The sequence below is a fragment of the Nothoprocta perdicaria genome, unplaced genomic scaffold (genome assembly GCF_003342845.1).
Source record: "Nothoprocta perdicaria isolate Ctin4 unplaced genomic scaffold, notPer1 scaffold_143, whole genome shotgun sequence".
Lineage (NCBI taxonomy): Eukaryota > Metazoa > Chordata > Aves > Tinamiformes > Tinamidae > Nothoprocta > Nothoprocta perdicaria.
Window position 1 is genome coordinate 1,561,206 of NW_020454572.1, and position 20,337 is coordinate 1,581,542.

The following is a 20,337-nucleotide window of genomic DNA, read 5'->3' on the forward strand; positions in this document are numbered from 1 at the left end:
GGAAGGAGGCCATGGCCTCAAATGGTGCTCAAAGGACGAACCATATCAAGGTGGTTTTGTTCCCTATAGTATCCCTAGCACCTTCTCATCCTCTCCTGGTCCACACTGACTAGATTTGAAATGTCTCTGGGAAAACTAATGCACAGGGACAAAACCAAAACAGGGCAAAAGCAGGGCTTGATGATGCCCTGTAAGGCTCCATCCAGCTGGTGTGGGACCATGGGATGCAGTAGCTGTTTTTCCCCAGGATCTTTCTTACACTGGGAAGATGGTAGGTCTTGGAAGTAGTAATCATCTCAGCTCAGAGCAGGAAAATGGGAGCTTTCATGCGCTCCCAGAAAGAAATGGGAGATTTCTTTCTAAATCAGTTTCATTTGTAGAAAATAAATTTCCAGAATCCTTGAATGCAGAGGAGAGGTTCTTCCTTCCTGTTTCTTCCTGCCTGGAAAGAATCATTCAGAAATGTGGRGAGCTTGAAGTGTTCACATTAGTTATTTTCCCACCAAAATTCCGCTTTCCTTAGTTCTTGGTGTGCAGATGATGTAGCATTAGCACACAGAAAGCGCTGCCCTGAACATGTCTCTGTGGGTATTTCCCCCTTCTGAATGATGGCAAATGGACTTAATAGCTAGAAAGACTTTTGCACATCCTTAAAATAAAGAAAATAAAGAAAGCTGGCTCATTACCTTCAAAGACTAAGTTCACAGTGCTCAGAGAGCTGATAGAGATTTAATATTAAAGCACAAATTCAGAAGAGAAAACTGTTTCCTTGGGCTCTGGCCCCTTCCCCGGGGCCTCCCTGGGCCTCCGTGCGCAGCTGGCCCCCCAGGCCCTCGAGCCTTACGTTCGCCTTCCCCGGTCCTCCATGCGCAGCTGGTCCCCCGGGCCCTCCGGTCTTTCGTGTGCCGTCCCCGGGCCTCTGTGTGCAGCTGGCCCCTGGGCCCTCCGGCCTTACGTTTGCCCTCCCCGGTACGTAGACCTAGTCACCCTCTGAATTTGACTCACTGGAAGGGCAAACGTCCTCCCCAAGGAACCTCTTGCTCAGAGTGGAAGTCACATGTCAATGTGGCTGTGAGAGCAACAGGACTCCTTTCTGTAGGTAGGGCACCCCATGCCCAGACAAAGTCCTCCTGGACTGCAAAGAGTCCTCCCTCATCCCACATGTCCTCTGAGAATGGCATCATTGCACCACTCACCAGGAGGAAGTAGACCCCCAGGCAGCAGTAACCCAGCAGTTACTGGGAGGAGAGCTGGGAGGAGCAGGAGCAAAGACACTGGCAACGAGCACACTTCAAGCAGTGGCACTGCCATATACCCCTCAGGTCTTATCTGAGTCTGGCCATTTGCTTCAGGTGGCCCAGGGCAGACGGTGCTTACCCCAGACAACGATGCACAGCTTCAGCAGGTAATGGTGGATATAGGTGCCAGGCACTTTGACGAAGAGGAGATAGAGATGACACCCTTCCAGAGCCATCCAGGTGAAGCAGAAGAGCTGGCAGTAGTGGGTGAGGCCCCCCAGGCTTTTGCACAGTCCTGGCGGGCTCATGCTAGAGATCCAATTGTTGAACAGGTAGGTCAGGTTGAGAAGGAACAGGCTGATGATGAGTTTCATGTGCAGTGCCAAGTTGATCTGGATGGCTTCTTCAGACTTGAACTTTTTGTATGTACACCTGAGAGACACCAGAGGGAGCAGAAAAGGCAGAATACACTGATGGTGAGCATGACAGGAGAGAAGAGAGCAGGAGTTTGGGCCTGGAACGGGGGCAGCATGTGATATGGCAAGAGTCACAGCAGAAAACTCTGATGGGAGAAGACCCTTGCCCTGGACAGCAGCCACATGGCAATATTGCTCTTTGAGTACCCAGTTCCACTTCCTTGAAGAATCACCCCTGTCCCTGGAGGATAAGTAGGTCCTGGCATGCCCAGGAGCGTGTGACATCTACGTATGCAGAGGCACTGTGTCTGGGTGCACCAGGTCCCACATTTCTCRTCTCTGAGCCTGACAAGTCTCTGTGGAGCCCAAGGGTGCAGCTGACCACATCCTACCTTAAGAAGACGTAGAAGACAACGGAGAAGACTGAGAAAGTCACAGCTAACCCACAGCCAACATTTGCAATAACCTTCAAGGCCCGTGCTGTGGATCCGTCCAGAGTCGGACTCTGCCAAGAACAAACATACATTGAGTCAGACCCGTCCAGAACTGGTGTAGAAATCCCACCTACATCTACTAGAGCTATGGTGGGGAACTGAAACAGAGATAAGTTAGCASTGCAGTGACATCTCTGCATGTTAGAGCAGTGGGACCACTGACCACAAGAAGGTTTCAGAGGGGAGCAGGGTGGGTCTGAGWAAATCCAACCTCTTTATGGGACGGGGGCTAGAGATAAATTAAGGGCAATGGATCACAAGCAGTCTCTGATCCTTCAGCTGGAGAACAGATCCCTACGTCTCACTGCTTTGGCAATTTGCAGGTAGGCAGTAGACCATTCCTATCCTTTACATCTTCCATCAACCTATTCCTCCAGGCCACTAGGCTGGCTTTGAATTTAATTTTAGGGCAGTGGCTTGCAAAGAGGTGAGGCTTGGGCTTGTCTGGGAAGCAGATACATTTGCCTGTCCCTGGAAGGGCAGCTAATCTATGACACTTCAGGTACCCAACAGCCAAGGGGGAGCGGGCAGCAACCAGCAGGGTAAAAGCATGAGCTGTGCAAAATGAGGTTGTCACCAGAAGGAGGGTGAAGAAGGTCAGATGGTCACAGGAGCAAATTGTCCCCTTGTCTCCAAGTTCGGTGACACAGCCATCGGTGTTCCAGCCTCCTCCTTGGCCTGCAAATGGTATGTGGGGAAAGCAATGAGCACAAAGCAAAAAAGTATAAAACCCTTGCAATRAGCTCATCCTTACGAGCCACCAGAGAGACCTCAAACCATAGCTGAGACGATAAAACAGTCTCTYGGACATAAGGAGATGGTAGGATGGAGACTATGTTTGCCTTGGCTTGCAAAGGGCATGGTGCACCCCTGGTGAGTGGCTTGTCTGYCCATGAAGTATCCATGACCACAGCATGGCATCCTCCTTGCCAGCAGTGAGTAAAATAAGATGTAGTTAGAGAAGAGCTCTCTTATTTAGACACCTGGACATGCAAGTGATGTCAAGAGGTTAAAAAGACCTTTGGGGATCCACCTTGTTCTGCCTGTATGGATATCTGCTGTTTAGCAGCTCTTCCTCATCTAAGCCCTCTGACCTGGAGCCATCTCTCTGGGTTACAGAGCACAGTCRCAACACACACAAAGCCCCACAGATGACCCCCAGGTGAGCCCCTTGGCCTTATAAGGTTTCAGCCAGATCTCAACTGTTTCCAAGCTGATGAGTCATGGAGGCTGAGGCCATGSCAGGGCAGATGACCCATCCACATCCCCAAGTCAGAGGTTTTCTGTACTCATTTCAGTGTTTCCGTGTGATATTTCGATGGCTTTACCCCAGCAGCCTTTCCTCCTTCCCTCCACGGGCTTTGGCACCGTGGATTTAGGCACCCAGTCCCGCTGAGGCCATTACCTGTGCCAGGGTCCCAGAAGACACACTGGGGGTTCATGCTCTGCAGTGAGCTGGGAGGCCTCGGTGAGGTGGAAAGCAGCAGCACTGGAGCAGGGGGAGGGAATGGCTGGCTTACACGGGGCAGTTGTCCATGGGCGAAAGTGATTTGCGCAGGGTCCTAGAGCCCGGTCATCTTCGTGGCTCCCACTGTGATGCCCACAACCGTGTTGTCCAGGATGTGCCGTGTCTGTTCAGTCTCCTACTCAGTGGGGGCAGTGTTGCATGAGCTGCTCTGCCTGGCTCCTCTCCCTGCCAAGAGCCTACAATYCCCTCCCAGCAATAGCCAGGCCAGCTAGGCAGGCTATTGCCCCTGTCCTGTGCCAGGCAGGAGAGGTTCTCCAGCACCTGCCAAGCCAGGCAAGAGCCCAGGACTCTCCTGCCAGGGCTCACAGGAGGTGCCCCAAAGGCCAGACCCATGTTCTCGTTGCTGGCAGCTGCAGGTAGCGGATGACTTTCATGTTAGTGCCTAAGACAGCCAAGGGCAGGAGCAAGGCCAGCAGAAACAACAGCTCTTACCTTGAATAAAACAAGCTGCGTGATGTCAAGCACCGTCACCACCACGTGCGCTTTCTGACTGCTCAGGGACTCAAAGAGCTTCCTGGGAAGTCGGATTTTGCTTGTGTTCCCCATCCCTGTTTTGTTTATCCTCTTGGGGCCCTGTACCAGGGAACAACCATGGAGGATTGCTTCCTGGCGGTATAAGGCTTGTCCCTGTCACTTCTCTTCTTTGGACCTGCCAGCATTACTCTTGACTTAAATTTGTCTCATTAATGCTTGTTCAGAAAGGAAAGATGAGCATTTCTCACCTCCAAAGGGAAGAAGGAGAAGACAACATCACGGGGGATGGCTCTGCTGRCATTCACCAGTAGAACTTTCACCCCTGCCATCTTCTCACCTCTGGAGAAGTGGGCAGACTGCAAAACCCTGTGGTGCCGAGAGATCTATCAGAGGCAACAGCAATGGGGCTGTGCTGGCCTTGGCACAGGTTCACCTACCCGTGCACCTTCTCCCGCAGGCACCTGCACGCCGGGCTGCTGGCCTGCTGCAGCTCCTTGCACCAGGCAGCCAGCGTCACGTTCACCCTGCTTTCCTCCTCTGCATCGACAGTGGTGTTACAGCACTCCAAGCTGTTGTCCCCCCTTTTCAAGGCTGGCAAAGGGAACGTGCAGAATGCCACGTGAGAGGAGCATGGAGACAACTCTGCCCCACCGCCCTTCACCAYCATGAAGTGGTGGCCACCACCGTGGCCCCAGCAGTGCTCCCAGCAGCAAGGCAGGAGTGGGCACCTTCCCCCCAGCTAAAGGGTCAAGGCTACCCCCGGGTTCAGACACAAGGGTGCAGAGGCCACTCACCATCACAGCTCTCCTGCCCTCTGGCAACATCTGGAAGAAGAGGGTGTGAGAAAAAGGAGAAGAAAAGAAGACATCCAGGGTCAGGCATGGGGTGCTGTGGGGACAGCAATCCCTCTCTGCTGCTTTCCCGGAGGGAAAGCAGGGGAACCGGCAGGTACCACGTTCGCAGGGGCAGAGACAGAGGTTTCTTCACACATTTCATTAAGCYGGGTCAGTCCTGACCAGAGGCTGGCTTGAATGTCCAAACTGCACAAGTTTTAGAAAAGCAAGTGGCTGGAGAAGCCCTCTGCTCCCCGCTTTCCTTCCCCGGCTCTCCGCACGTCCCAGCAACTGACCCTCAGTGCGGGCCCTGTCCTCCTCCTCTTGCTGCCAGCAGCCCACGAGCTGACCTGTTCCCCGAGGGATGCGTGAGCTGCCCAGGCGGAGCACGGCCGGTRCCACCGCTCCACAACTCACCGCACAGAGGCAGGAGCAGCAGGACCCCGCTCAGCAGCAGGCGCTTCATGTTGCCGGGCCCCCCGCCAGCTCCTCTCTTGGTCTTTCAGAGGCTCCCCACGGTTTGTGGCTTCTCCGGAGGCAATGGCGGTGTCTTCATTTCCSTTCCGCTACCTCCCCACGCCCTCCTGCCGAGTGGCAAACACCCCGCCGCGCTGCCAGCCGTGCCCGCCGTGCCCGCCGCACACTGCCGGAGCCCCTCGCCCCGCTCTCCCGACACAAGGATGAGCTGCCAAGCCACATGAGGCCCCTTCCATGGGTGGGCCATGGCCACCCTGCCACCAGACAACTCCCGCTCTCCTGAGCATTCCACCAGCCCAGCATCCGAGCCCATAAGCCAAATGTCCCCAAGCTCAGAGGTAGCAAGGAGGTGTGAGCAAATGGGGACATCAAACCAAGCCCAAGTCGGTGACAACACAGGCCCCACTAAGGTCCCACTTAGTTGGTGGACCGTGAGGATTTCTCAACGCCAATGGGAACTGGGAGGGGAAAGCCTGGCTTTACCCCAGAGTAGACAGTCTTCTCCAAGAAGGTCTTCTCCTGGCTGCAGGCAATGCTCGGAGCAGGACAGAGGTAGGTTATCCACCAAGAGAGCTTTGCAGAGAAGCTGGTGGGTGAGGAGATTCGATCTTGTATTTGCAAGCTGCAAATTTAGGAGCTCTGGGCTCTTCACCGGCCTGCAGGATGGCTGTGTTCAGCACAAGAGCGAGCAAGAGACCTGGTGGGAACAGTCCTGGCCCTGTGGGATGCCACAAAGCAAAGCCTTCCCCTTGCCTGCCTGTCAATAACCACTAGAGATCAGCACAGCAACTTCCTGCCCCTTTGAAAAAACCTCCACCCTCCTCCTTTCTCACTTCAGATCTCATCAAAATTGCATTTGTGATGCTTCACCGATAACATCGTTATCTGTTTCAGCCTCAGCTGGAGTGTGGGGCTACACAGGCTGGAGAAATGGGCTACAAGAAACTGTGTGAAGATCAGCAAAGGTGAACACTACATCCTGCCTCTGGGTGGAAGAGTCCCCACACCTTGGAGGGCCAAGAAGCAACTGGGACAGGCTGGGACTTAGAAAATACCCACTAGGTACCATGAAATTTAAAAAAAAAAAAAAAAAAAAAAAAAAAATCACGGTGAACATGGTATTCCAAGACACTGAAAGAGGGATCCAAAGTGGGGAATCTCCATGCCTGGAGAGCTCCAGTGCTCAAATAGGAGCAGAGCAACCCCCACCGCTATCCATCCCTCCCTGCCTCGGGTTTCTCTTGCTCCAAGATGCTGCTGCTCATGCTCCTGGGCATGCTGAGGAGGCCACCTCGGTTGGTGCCAGGCTGATCCAAAGGAAGCAGGATGGCACTGAGCGGCTCCAGCCAAGCTCACCTGCGTGGAGGGTATACCCACACACCTATGGGAGAGAGAGCTGGGAGAGCCACCGTCAGAGCAGGAATGTTTTAATGGGCACAGTTCTGATGGGCAAGCACGTATGTTAATCTTCTACACCATATAAAAATATAGAAACAATTCAACAAAATAACAAAAATAGATGAATCCAGCTGCTGGAGGGTATCACTGGGACAGAGTTATTCAGTCTTCATTGGGGAAGGACCCTCTCGGAAACCTCCACCACCACGAGGGGCTAGAATGGGGCCTTTTTCAGCYGCTGCAGAGGACAGGCCTGGGCATGATGGAGGAGAAACCAGGTGGCCTCCTAGGGAGAGGAGCTCTGTCCTCCGCCGGTCACTGCAGCCCTCATTCCCCGCACGAGCAAGGAGAGCCTGCCCCATACCATACATGTCCTTCCACCCAGGAACCAGCCCCGTCTCCCGGCAGCTCTGCCCTGTGCAGGCACCCCGAGCTGCACCCAGGCGGGAGCCCAGRGCCCAGGCCCCGGCACGGAGCGAACGCGCAGCGAGGCGGCACTGGCAGGTGCCGGGCGAGGGGCAGCGCTCGCCACCATGCCGGGGTGCTCGGTGCGGCGGGAAGCAGGCAGGAGGGCGCAGCCGGACCCCGCTGCAGGTTCCTCTGCATTCCTAGTAGCCGTGTGGGGCAGGTGCGGTAGCAAAGCAAGACGGCTCCAGCTCCCTCCCCACCAGCGTCCTCCTGGCCGGAGCTTGCTGGCAAGGGAGCCCCGCGGCACCAGCGGCGCGAGGGCTCAGTCRGGATGGCTCTGGCTGCTGTTGGGCTGCAGTTTCATGCTGTCAGAGCTGCTCTGGGAGTCAGTGGACTTTCTTGCCTGCAGCACCATTGTCCAGTACCAGAGGAAGATGAGGAAACCTGGGAGAGGGGCAAGAAAGGGTGAGCGAAAAAGCCCTTTGAGGGACCAGCAAAAATAGGATGCAAGAATGATCTGGCCAGTCTGCCAAGGCCAGCTTCTCTGTGCCTGTCACCACTGGTCCTCTCAATACCCCACAAAAGCCCTGAGGCAACTTGCACCTTTCAGAGGAGCCCATGGCCACAGACTCACCTTGGAGAGAGTTGATGGTGGTAAAGATGTAGAGGGAGACAAGGCGGAAAACGCCAGAGGTGAAGGAAAAGAAGACCAATGCCCATGGGATGCCCAGCAAGACACTCAGCCCAAACAGGGCTAGGACATGCTTCATCTTGTGGCCTTTCTTGTTCTGCCTGAGGATCTCCCGGACCATGGCCCCCAGCATGACTGAGTTAAAGAGGAACACCAGGCTGAAGAAACCAAGGTTCACTACATTGTGGATCAGAGGGCTTGTGATCCAGCATCTAGAGGGTGGAGAAAGGGCAGAGGGTTATGCTTTGTTGTTTATTCGGGGGGACAAACAGGACAGGTCAGGGGAATTTGACACAAAGGTGCCTGGCAAACTCAGCACCCAGCCCAGTTGAACATAGAGGGCTATTCTCCCCACTTTATGCAAAGTCCCCAAGAAGCCAATAACACACAGCCTGAGAAGCTCAGGAAAGTCTGTAGGACATATCAATGGTTCAACCAGCTGACTCTAACACCAGGGACCAAGTAACCCATTTCCCATGACTTACATGGTTGCATTAGTGGATTTGCCACCAATGGATTCGTAGACTGGAATGGAGAATGGGCCATAGTTCGTCCAGTTAGCAAAGAAGATCAACATCACACAAAAGAAGGGGATACCTGGGTATGAAGAACAGAATGAAGTAGCAGCCATCATTCCCTGGTCCTCAGACCTACTGGAAGGACTTCATTGTCCCTTTCCCTTGCACAGAGCRTGATATGGCGTCCTCTCTCCTTAGGATGAATCAAGGATAGAGCACGCAACAAGGATGCCCAGCTTTAGCCCTAGACAGGAGTGAGCTGTGCTGCACAGGCCACAGCTGGCGGGTCTCCCAGAGACAGACTTTTAGGGCACAAAAAATCATATGACCTTGTTATTGCATCCTCCTGCCCAAAGCAAGGTGAGGATAGTCTGGTATTTCCTTCTCRAAAACTGTCTCTCCTAGCTGTTCCTTTCAGAAGGAAAACATCCCATCGCTACTTAAAGACTCCAAGCAGTGGCTGTCACATGCTTCCCTTGCTGTGCCACCCCCAAGTGTGAACTGCCCTTGGAGCCAGAGCTCCACTTTCTGCTCTCAGGCACTAAGTCTTCTGCCTTGATAGAAAGACTCTTCTGCTCAGAATCTGTTGCCCCATTCAGGCATCATATAACGTAAGAATCTGGTTCTACCTGTGTGACTCTCATATCCTGTTGCTCCAGCAACAGACATGTTTTAGACATGTTTCTGCCTCCCCTCAACTCACCCCAGCCCACTAAGCAGAGCTTGAGGAGGAAGTGATTGTGGTAGGCGTTGAAGACTTCAATCACGAGTCGGTAGAGGTTGTAGCCCTCGATGCCCATCCACGTCAGGCAGCTCAGGAGAGAGAAGTGCAGGAACAGCCCCCCAGCTCTGCAGGTTGCCTCACTGCTGCTGGAAGCCAAGTGCTCCGAGATGAGGAAGTTGACATCCAGGAGGAAAATGGCACACAGCAGGTTCATGTGGATATGCATGCTTGTGATTTGGTCTCGTTGTTTGCTTCTGGAAAAGGGAGAGGAAGAGATCTCACCACCACACCTCAGCTCAGTGCCCCACAACACCCCAAGGCTCCTGCTGAAGTAAGGCACTGTAACTAGAAAAGTCAGGAGAGCCTCTGCTAGTGCTAGGAGGCTACATGCCTAATCCCACACATGGCAACCACTGTTATATATACAAATCCAGCTCCTTCCAGCTAGCTCTGTATTGCAAATCCAGATCATGGGGGGACATATTTTCAGCCTGTCATCCATGTAGGATTAGTGACACTATTTGAGAGAACACCCTGTTCTCTAACAGATCTTTGAACTGATCTCTGCAGGCCTCTGTTTCCTGGATCCATGATAATAACCAAGCTCATTTTTCCAAGTCACGGAAAACAACAGATGATTTAGAGCACTCTCCTGGATGCCTGACAAAGAGGGTTGGTTTCTAGAGATGAGGATCTAATACTTTCTGCAAACCTGGCTCCTGCATCATGTTTCTAGCTGGGCTACCATCTGTTTTTGTAAAGTTTGGTCCCAGGTAGGTCTAACAACCAAGGAAAGCATGCACCCACACAATGATGCACACATAGAGCATAGGGTGACCTGTCAGACAGATAACTCATGTCTACACTAAGATCCCAGGGCCATACCTGAAATAAAGGAAGAAGATGGTGCAGATGGATGCCAAAGCTGAGATAAGACAGCCAACGTATGTTATGATACTCAGGTAAGCCCTGTGTATATAGGTGATCTCCGGGGAGGATATCTGAGAGAAAAGAGGAACAAGAATCATGATGAGGGAGAAGTTCCGCAGAGGGGAAGGATGCAGAGAGCTGTGGGGAAGCAGAACCCACCATGAGCACAGCAAAGTAGGTGAGGTGGTTGCATCTGCAGTCTGTCCGTTTATCCCCCTTCACTGTTGTACAACCATAGCTGTTCCARTTACCAACGTTTGCTGCAAGGGAAAGAGCTTGGTGAGCAGCGGGAATGCAGCGGAAAAGTTTTCTGAGCTTCAGAGCAAGGTGTCCACGGTAAGGGAGAGGACAAAGGTGGGGTCCTAGCTGGCCCCATGCAGAGCACAGAGTGACAAGAAAAAAATATTTATGCAGGATTGCCATGCTCAGAGCAGTCAGCATGCATCCCTGAAGAGGGTAAGAGCTCCTAAGGTAGCTGTAGAGGAAAAAGCCTGAAATAACCCCCTGGGACAAGTTTAGAGAGAGCTCCCTCAAATTAGAGGAGGGAAGGGAGGTGCAAATGACCTCAAACACTAGCAGGGATGGTGGAAAGGTGAGGACACACCAGCTGCGTCAGCCCTGTTGGTTCCCCGCTGTCAGTACCCACAACAGCAGAATGAGCAAAGACAACGTCCCACTTCAACAGGCAGAGGCCAAAGCTCCCACACCCAGCTACTCACACGTGGTGTCCTCCTGCCAGAAGACACACAGTGGGGTCACGTTCCTCTGAAATGACAAAAGCAGAGAGCCAATCRGGATGCATTTCTGGGTTTGTCACATACTCAGCAAGTTAGGTAGGGGAAAAGATTGGACGGGAGGTTAGAAGTTTCCAGGAGACAAACTGGATCATATCATGAATGTGGGCTCAATACAAAGATCATTCTCTGGTGCATCTGCAAAGTGGCATCTCCTAGACATGAGCAGGTAGAGCCCAAGAGAGAGCACAGGATTCAAATGTGATTGTGGTACAGCTCCTGAGAACACTCACTAGATTCTACTAGGAGGCTGAGGATATGGACATGGAGCTGCTACAGTGGGACCATACTTTGAGCTGGCAGTGTCTGAGTCTTCCTTTTCTTGTCACTCTACTCCTGGAGTGGAAAGGTTTAATGAGGCTGTTTCCCCCACCTACCGGCAGCTGTTTGTGGAAGAAAGTGAGGACCACAGGATCGGAGAGGTTGGCCACGACTGTGTCCACCAGGGAGATGCCAACCACCTTGTCACCCAGGACACGACTGCTGTTTTCATCCTGTGGGAGTAGAGAAGGTGATGGTGGCAAAGTGGGAAAGGAGAGCTGCCAGGCACGAAGGCAGCGAGAACTCCCAGGAACCCGAAGACAGAGGTCCCATGCCTCCTTCCTTGTCATGTCTCTACCTTACACTCGCAGTCCYCAGGCCTCTCTCCTGAATCAGTGGCTCACGCACTGAGACTCAGGTCCACCTGGCAGCAGTTTCTATTGARTATAGATGTCTGCTCTCCTCCTGCTCACTCCTTCCAGTTCTCAGAGAGGCAAAAGCACTTCCACATTGCGACCATCTATCTCAACCATGGGGCCACAAAACCTGTCCCCACACACTAGGTCCTTTCTGTCAACTATAAAGTGAAGCCAGATGAATGCCACCCCAACAACAGCAGCATTGGCACCATGTCTCCTTTCCCCTGCCCTGTTTCTACATGGTTTGGCATCTGGCTGAAGACAAGCACATCCCGCAGCACCTCAAGGTCGTCTTCAGTTTGCCCCCACAGCGCCTTATGGTTTTCTTCAGCTCAGCATCTTTGCAAGCACCTTCTTCAAGCGAGCGGCTGCCCACCTGGCTCAGGTGCCACAAGCTTAACCTGTTTGGGGCTCGCTGAGGATCTCCAAGAGCTGCAGGAGCAGCAGAGGTAAAGGCAACGGCTTTACTGGAGGAGATGCTGTAGATGCTGAGAGTGGCCAAAGCTAGCAAGGACACCAAGAGAAGAATTCTCTGCACTTATTTGTGAGCCATTACCTGGAACATGGTCTGGCTGTTGATATCCATGAGGAGCACCCTGTGCTCCACCATCTCCTCCTTGTCCTTCACCTTCACGAACAGGCTGCTGGGCAGGTCCACCATGAAGCCATGGACCTCTCTGCCCTCCTGCAGCAAGAAATCAATTGAAGAGCACAGGTTGGGAGGGTGTCTGAGGATGATGGAGGACCAAGACTGACAGGACAGGCTACACAGGAGTTAGGGCATTAGCTGACATAGCACGGCCAGAGATCCCCGGACTACAGTCCCATTCCTTGATACAGTCATTCCTCCCGTCCCTGCCACAGCCCCTCTAGGCCGCTTCAGGAGACATTTCCATGCCCCTACCTGTTGTTCTCCTGCTAACTCCTTCCCAGCAAGGTCCTGGGAGGGTATGGAAAGGTCTTTCCCAGGGGGTTACAAGCCAGACCGTCACTGTAGCCAGCAAAAAGGGTCAAGAACAAGGAGGGCTCTGACAAGTGCCTCCATCCCCAGAACGGATGTGCTGAGCTGTGGGGATCATGGCTGCAGCTCCTCACCCCAAAGACCTCTCAAGGAGCCCAGTTCTTAGTTGTGCTTTCATCCTTGCATGCTCTGCTTCTCAGCTCCCAGCAAGAACTCACCTCTCTCTGGGAAGCAAAGGCCACATCTTGAGGAGCGTGACCAGGTTCGATCTTCAGGACAGTTGCGTGCATGGCAGCCTGCCCAAAAGTCCGGTTCTGCCCTTCAAACTCCACCTTGGCCAGCTTCTTCTCAAACTCCTGCAGTTTGCTGTTGGGGAAAAGCAGGGCACAGAGTGAGTGGAAGACAGCGGACACAAGCTTTGCTCTGAAGGCCTCCATCATCCAGCCAGGAAAAAAGAGAGGTGCACCATGGCCAGTCCCAATAAATACCCTCTGCTTTAATGAAGTCATTGCCTGACCTTCACCAGGGCCTCAGCRGGCTGCATCGGGCCAGCTGGCAGGAGGCCACGAGCCTAAAGAGGAGGGTTTGGGAATGGCTTGAGCCAGGAACTCACCTGCGAAAGGTTCTGTGCCCTGGGGCTCCCGCAGCCGCCACAGGGGACCTCCCCACRAGCCTGTCTAAGTCGCTCAGCTCCTTCTCTACGTCCTGCTCCCAGACAGGCATGTTTTCCGGCGTGGCTGGTGAGAGCACAAAAGGAAACACTGGGAAAAGCGGGCAGAGCCGGCATCCTCCATAGCCCGAGCCACCCTCGGGCCGTGGGCTGACTCCCCAAGGGACTAAGCCCTCGCATACCACAGGCTGCAGAGAGCAGACGGTTTCAGGGTGGCCCTCAGGATTTGTACCCAGAAGAGCAACCAGAGACCAGGACCCAGGGAACTTCTCCTGACCACCTTGGGCAGCCAGAATGGAGCCCAGTTGCAGGAGAGGATACTGAGGCCAGGCGGTCAAGCTTATCTRGATGTCTAGCAGTACAGATGGGAGGCTTGGAGACCTCTGCAAGGCACACGGGTCCCCTGGATTTTGAGCGGCCAAGGGCATTTTGGAAAATCTAAGTAATCTTCGGCCTTCATCTTTAGGAACCTGCTTACCCAGGGAAATGTGAGTGGGGGGGGGTCCTGCTTTTAGGTTGCTTCAAGCAAAACTACTTCTACTACTTATCAACCCTGAGCAGTATCCACAGACCATCGCATGACAACAAATTATCAATACAACAGAGTTGTTCTGCTGAGGGGCAGAGTGGTTTGGGCATGAAATTCTCTCTTCCTCCATTAAAATAACATTGAGGTGCTTTTACCAGGGAAGAAGAAATTAGGTCTACTSTCAAGGGATGTGTTCCTCTTGCCCTTCATAATATAGGAAACATTGAAGATAGAGCTGCTGTTCTTCTCAGTCTTCTGGTTTTCTTTGCTCCGTATGTTGTTATGAGACAAGTCTTTTCCCAACAGAAAGTGCTGCTTTCCATACACGAGTTTGAGGGTCCTGTTGGGCTTGAACCAGTAGACACAGAAGCGGTACCTGCCCAAAGGCAGAGGCAAGTTGTACTTGTAATAAGTGTTTCTGTGGCTGGGCAAAAAGGGCCTTTTTATTGTGAGTGCCTGGGCCGTGTTCTCRATGGAGATGGTGGCGGGACCGTGCTCGTAGATGACAGAGCTGTTCTCTGTTTGATTTCGTTCACCACAGAAACGGAAGTCTTCTTGGTGGCTGCGCTCCCCCAGTCCTGCATCGCACAAACCAGGGAAACATTCACCTCAGCTGGAGGGGTCACCCCATCAAACCAACTGCTGCTGCACCAGCAGTCACATGCGTTACAGTTCTGCCACCCCACCGGCACAGGCTCTCCCCAAACATGCAGGACCCCAACCTTGGCTGATGCGAGTGACCTGAGACCGTGTGGTGACTTGCCCACGGTTACGCTCAAGAGGTTTCCCAGGCAAGTTGAGGCTCCTCAGGACACAGGAGCTCCCCTGTCTCTCTGGGTCCCAACCTCTCCCAGGTCCCCAAGGATGACAGAGCCCAGTGAAGGAAAGGGGTTCTCCATCTCCCCAGAGTCTCTGGAAAGGTCCAGACCACCTCCAAGCCCCTGCCCTGGAGACCCCGATGGACCAAGATCAAGAAAGGAACTCAAGTTTTCCAGCAAGTCCACGAAACATTCCTAGAAACTAGGTTTCAACAAACCCTCAGTCCTCCCATTCCAATTACTTCCTGCAGACCAAATGTGGGCAGGACATGGCACAGAACAGCCTACCTGGGAGCGGGGAGAGAAGGAGYAGAAAGAAGAGCGGCATCATGGACGGCTCTCTCCACTCCAGCACCTCCGTGGAAAAAGTGACACCTAGAAGGTCCCAAAGCAAAGGAGCCCGTGAGCACTTTGGGATGCCAGCTGCATTCCAAACACAAGCAATGCTGCACAACAAGAGATTCCCTCTTCCTCTCGCTGCTTCAGCACTGGCTTCAGTGGCTGGCTTGTTATCGTGGGCAACAGGAACAGAAGGAAACGGCGGTTTCCTACTTCTCCAAGCCTGGATTTGTTTTCACGAGTGTTTTCAGCTCCTCGAGATTAGCCGAGGAGCTGGGCCCATTGCCGACCACTTTGCGGCCAGCAAACAGGGCTGCGCTGACTGATAAATGCTGAGCAGCCGGGTGGCAGAGAGGAAGATGGAGCACGGGGCAGGGGACGAACAGCCTCAAGGTGCCCTGTTTGCAAAGTCAACCCTTTGCTCGTGCAGCATAAAATTYGCACAGCTGCTGAGAACATGGCTGRGGCCATCTCGGTTCACCTCAGACACTGCCGCCAGCACACGTCCCACGGGTGAGAATCCATCCCCTGGCCAGGCTGTAGGTGACCGGCGGCCGTGTCCTASCACTTGTCGTCGTGACCAATGGCCACTTCCACCCCACGTGCTTCCTCCCTGTGAGGGTTGCAGCTCCATAGAGTGCTCTCTGCTCAGCACTTGCAGCCTGTGCTCACAGTCACTGGGCTGGGAAAGGCTGCCTGGGCTTCCTGAGATGCTGGCGGCTCCTTCCCTCGTGCCTGGCCCCTGAAACTGCCCCGTCTGGCAGCAGGAACCCAGGGCAAACTTCTACACTAGGACACTGAGTCACCAGAGGGATGCAGTAGCGGTCTCGGGTGTGGGAAGCCACGGCAAAAGTGGCACGAGATGGGTTCAAACCCCTTTGAATCAGGACTTCTGCAGATGGAGGGGAATTTCAGGAATCCCTGGGGGCGGCGGAGGCGACAGAAAAGCAGCGGCTGGACATGGAGAGCAGGTCTAGAAACAGATGTAGGAAGGATGCGCCTGCGGCCCGTCCCGCAACGCGGGCACATGTGCGCTCCCGAAATAGCAGCCCCTAATGCTGCCGGCGCGGCCGGGCCGTCTATTCATTCCTGGGGCCGCAGTCATTCCAGCCCCGCAGAACTGGGCTTTCCCGGCCCCGAAGGAGCCCTCCGCGGCACCCGGCCGCAACCTCGACGCCCCATAGTGCGCAGCCGCTTCCTGCGCCGAACAATAGCTGCCGAGAAAATCCCCTGAAAAGGGCGTTTCCAGCGGGATAACGCTATTCCTCACCCCGTTTCCTTCCCTTTCCTTCCAGGGGCATGCTGCTCTGCTCTCGCCTTATGCCCCCCTGCCCCCGTCTCCAGCTCGCTTTCTGCCCCAAGCACCATCATCTTCCTCATCAGCTCCAGACAAGGCCAACCCTTCTCCCAGCAGCTTCCCACTTTTTGGGAACCCCAAATTTGCTAAACCTGAGGCAAGTGGGGAGAAATGAAAGAAAAACAGCGGGTATTTGTTGTTGCCAAGACATCTTGCAGCCCAGGTGGCAGCAGATATTCAAGCCCCCGGAGGCCTGGCCTCTCCCGGGATTTCTTTTTGTCCAAGGAGAAGGGAAAATGGCCTCATGTTGCGAACAAACAGTGAAAACGAGGGGAGCCAGCGGCTTTCCTGCCATGGCAACGCGGCACTCGCCAGCGTGCTGGGTCTGTCCGTCGTGACCACATCCCCCTGCTCCATCCCCCTGCACTGCTGCCCTCCAGGCACCCTCGTCCTCGCTCCCACGGCCACACGGGAAGCGTTATTCACCGCATTGGCACGCGGGCACTTCCCGGCATTGGCCAGCGGCCGCTTCGTGCTCAATTCACCGGTTGGATTTTGCAGGCAGGACCACAAATTAAAAAAAAAAAAGAAAACAAAAAAAAGGCAAGCAGATGAAAAACTCCCACAGATGCAGCCCAGCTCCTTCACCAGGCTCGTGTCCTTCACGGGAAAGAAGGACGTGAGGGAGTCACAGTCGGAGCGGACGGGAGGACACCGCGGCAGCCGTGCCCACCCGAGGCTCCAGGCACCACTGCCTTGCTTGGGGCCCTCCCTTGAGCATCTGAAATAAACCAAATCTCAATTAAAAAAAGCAACACCCTGGTGTGCAAGCACCTCGGCTACCCAGGGCAGCCGCCGCTGCTTCGCTTCCTGCGCAGAGGAAGGGCAACGTGTGGCTCCGCACCCGCCGCCGTGCGAGCCAGCCCTGCCTGGGCGAGGCGCGAGCRCCAGCGCCTGTCGGGTGCACAGGGGCTCTCAGAGGAGCCTCTCCTGGGAGGAATATTGGTGCAGGAGTCCATGGGGTGAGAAAGCGGCTCCCCGCAGCCCCCAGCTTTCTGGGGAGGATGCTAAGAAGCAAGAAAGCATCTTGCTCCATCCCTGCACATGCGGCATCAGGGTCGCCCCTTGGGCACGGGGGGACAGGGGTCAGGGAGCTGCTGGAACAAGACAAAGGCAGCCAGATCCGCACTCCATGTGCATAAGGAAAACACTCCATCCTGGATGACCGGCAGCGACAGAGCAGGCAGCACCTCCCAGACTGAGCTTTTCCAGCCCCTCCTGCGCCCTCCTGGCTCCCGGCTCCTCGCTCCTGCTGCCTGGTTCCCCCTGCTGCGGGGCTGGGCGCTGCGGGGGTCTGTCACTCATTAATGCCCAGGTTAAACATTACCAGCCGCGCACCCGAGCTGAACACTGAGGAGAGCGGTGCGGGCGCCGCCAGCCCCGCGCCCCGGCCGGGCAGCGCGCAGTTGCTTGCAAACCTGTTGCTCTGCAAAGGGCAGCCCCCGGCTTGCAGGATTAGGAGCTGGATTGCAACCAACTATGCAATCCTCTTTACCCAGGCCGTGGCCCAGCTCATGCAGGAGCTGTAAACACTATGGCGACGGCACAGGAAAATCCACCGGGCCTAGGATCCTGATCAGGACCGCACTTCGAGGACTGCTCCAGGTCCAGGGCCTCRATCTCTCCTAGGCTCATTCTCCAAAACCACATCTAGGTGCCAGCTCCCGGGGGAGCCTGAAGCTGTGTCCCRAAGGCCCCAGAGTGTGAAATGGGCTCTGGCCGCGTTCCCTGTGCAAGGCAATCCGGCCTCGCTGCCGAGGGGTTATTCCAGGAGAGTTAATTCCACTTCTCAGGCTGTCGTCTCYGGGGTTCTGCCACTCCCACTGGCTTTGGGGGGAGGTGGTTCAACCTGTTTTGCAASCATCGAGCACCCTAAACCAGCTCCCTGCAGCCCCCCGTGGCGTGCCAGAACTGGCAGGAACAAACCGAATTTTTCCCATGCGGAATCCCCCGGCAGGCACTTCTCGGGCGAGCAATCGCCCTGCTGGGACAAGCCTGCCGCCCCGGGGAGGGGGCCGCTGCGCGCTCTGTGAGGACGGCGGTRCTGCGCGCTCCCGGCGCCGGCGCTACCGCGGGTGCTCCGCGGCGCTCAGCTGTGCCCAGGGAGCAGCCGGGAGCAGCTGGCCCTGGCAAGGCACGAGCAGGGGGATCGGCCACTTCCCGGCCTCTGGAATTCAGCCTGGCTCCGGCGGCAGAGGCAGGGCGCTAGGGCAGGCGAGGAAGAGCCTGATTTAGCCAGGAGGGGAAGGAGGCATAGGGAAAGGGTGGGCAGCASTCTAGGCTGGAGGTTTCAGTTACCCCCTGATCCCAACCAGTTCAGCTCAGCCCAGTGCCAGGTGCCCAGCTCGGGTGTGTGGACGGAAAATGCCCCAGCACCAACCTGGMGCACCACATATCCCACAGCGTCCCATCTATCCCCACTTAGCACACAGGCAACCTGCAGCCCCAGGAGCCTTCCCATGGGGGCTGCTCCCAGCAGCTGCCAGATTCCCAGCGCCCTCCCAGCAAGGGGGTGGCAGAGAGCACCCCGCCGCCGGCGATCCCCAAAAGCCAGCACAGCACCTGCCTCCCCGACCCTGCTGGCACCTGCTCCTCCAGCCGCATCCCCCGCACTGGGGCTCATCCCGCTCCGCAACCCCCCTGCTGCCACCCGCAGCCCTCCGCGCTGCTCCCCGAGCCCTTCCCCTGCTCGGCCGCTCCGGGGGTACCTGTGCGGGAGGCGGGCAGCGCGGGGCGGCGGAGCACGGAGCGGTTCGGCGGAGCTCAGCGCGCGGCGGGCGGAGCGCGGAGCTCGACTCGACGGCGCTCGGTGCGGGGCGGCCGGGCCCGCCCCCCCGGCAGCCCGTGACTCAGCGGGGCGGCACCCGGGCGGGCTGCCCCGCACCGGCTCCGCCGAGACCCTCCCGCACCGCGGCCGGGGGGCGGCGACGTCCCCCCCGCTACCGTGCAAGGTGTCAGGGACAAGGAGGGGTGTCCCCGGGCGCAAGGTGGCAGGGAGGAGGGCTGCGGGGGTATTTCCAGCTCTGCTGAGGGCACGCAGGAGCCTGGCAAACGTTCAGGGCAGGAAAAGAGCTGTTTGGCTGGCAAGCTGCAAGGAAACAACAACAAAAAGGCTTAAAAAATAAGTTAGTAGAAAAGAAGTCAGAACAGAGTGTCCCCACGAGTGTTCTCCTTGTCCCGTGCAGGAAAAGGAGGAGACAGAGCAGGCAGGCAGAGAGCAGCAACCTGTGCTGCTGGGGCTGGCTTCGCTCAGCATCCGAACGCCCCAGGGCCGGGAATGGGAAGGGGCAGACAAACCTCCGCACCACAGCCGGTGCCAGCGCCGAGCCTCGTCTCCCGCCTCCCAGCTGCCCCGCACCGCGGGAGCCGAGGCTGGCAGGGAGCGGAGGGGCTGAAGCGCTGCCAGCTCCCGCCAGACACGGCCTTTCGGGAGCCGCCAGGAGGAAAGAAAGAAAGAAAGAAAGAAAAAAGGAGAAAAGGCTCCAAGGAGATCTGCAGGGGGAGGAGAAGGGGGCTGGGAGGCTGCCAGGAAGTGCCCGAAGAGTAAATAGTTGCTATTGCAGATACTCGCAAGGGCTTGAATAGGACATTTCTTTCCCGCCGGGGGAGAGGTGCCAGGCGAGCTCCCCRCCAAGGCGATGCTCAGGGCGCAGGTGCCGGCCCCACTGCCGCGGCCCGGCGGGAGCAGGCGCCTCCACTTTGATCCGCTCCCTGATCCAGGCTGTTTCCTAGCGGCGCTGCTGGCACGCGGCCCRCGACAATGCCGGGGGCACCCGCGCTCCCGTTCCCACGGGAAGCCCCGTGCCGCTCTTTGCCCGGCTCGCCGGCTGGGCCGCTCACGCGCGCGGGTGACGGAATTGGCTCCCTTTGAAGAGCAGCACAGCAGCATCCCGAGCCCCGCGGCCGAGCCCCRCGTCGGGCCGGGCTCCGGCGCCGCCTCTGCGGTCACAGTGACCAGCTCACCGCCCTTCTTTGGGAAACGCTGTAAATCTTCCAGCGTTTGGGAAGAGCCAGCACTGCGCAGCAAGCACGGAAAAGCAGCTTTCACCTCCAGCCGCTG

General features: G+C 55.9%; 2 protein-coding genes across 2 annotated transcripts; both read right to left on the reverse strand.

Annotated features, from left to right (window-relative positions):
- Positions 1–238: 238 nt before the first annotated feature.
- Positions 239–5,829, reverse strand: LOC112943219 (adhesion G protein-coupled receptor G3-like). Its single transcript, XM_026034355.1, is given in 11 exon segments — positions 239–442; positions 1,378–1,670; positions 2,047–2,159; positions 2,726–2,826; positions 3,554–3,593; positions 3,669–3,791; positions 4,109–4,249; positions 4,399–4,489; positions 4,588–4,741; positions 4,945–4,983; positions 5,793–5,829. Coding segments are annotated over 11 exon segments (1,215 nt in total). The 3' UTR covers positions 239–359.
- A 1,045-nt stretch (positions 5,830–6,874) lies between these two features.
- Positions 6,875–19,454, reverse strand: LOC112943272 (adhesion G-protein coupled receptor G1-like). The gene is made up of 14 exons (XM_026034413.1): positions 19,439–19,454; positions 14,870–14,956; positions 13,919–14,341; positions 13,178–13,301; positions 12,783–12,930; positions 12,160–12,288; positions 11,301–11,417; positions 10,849–10,894; positions 10,289–10,389; positions 10,085–10,200; positions 9,179–9,453; positions 8,443–8,554; positions 7,901–8,169; positions 6,875–7,710 (listed from the first exon to the last, which is right to left on the reverse strand). Exons 2-14 carry the CDS (start codon positions 14,910–14,912, stop codon positions 7,589–7,591), a joined length of 2,025 nt encoding a protein of 674 aa, XP_025890198.1. The 5' UTR covers positions 14,913–14,956; positions 19,439–19,454; the 3' UTR covers positions 6,875–7,588.
- Between the last annotated feature and the right edge of the window lie 883 nt (positions 19,455–20,337).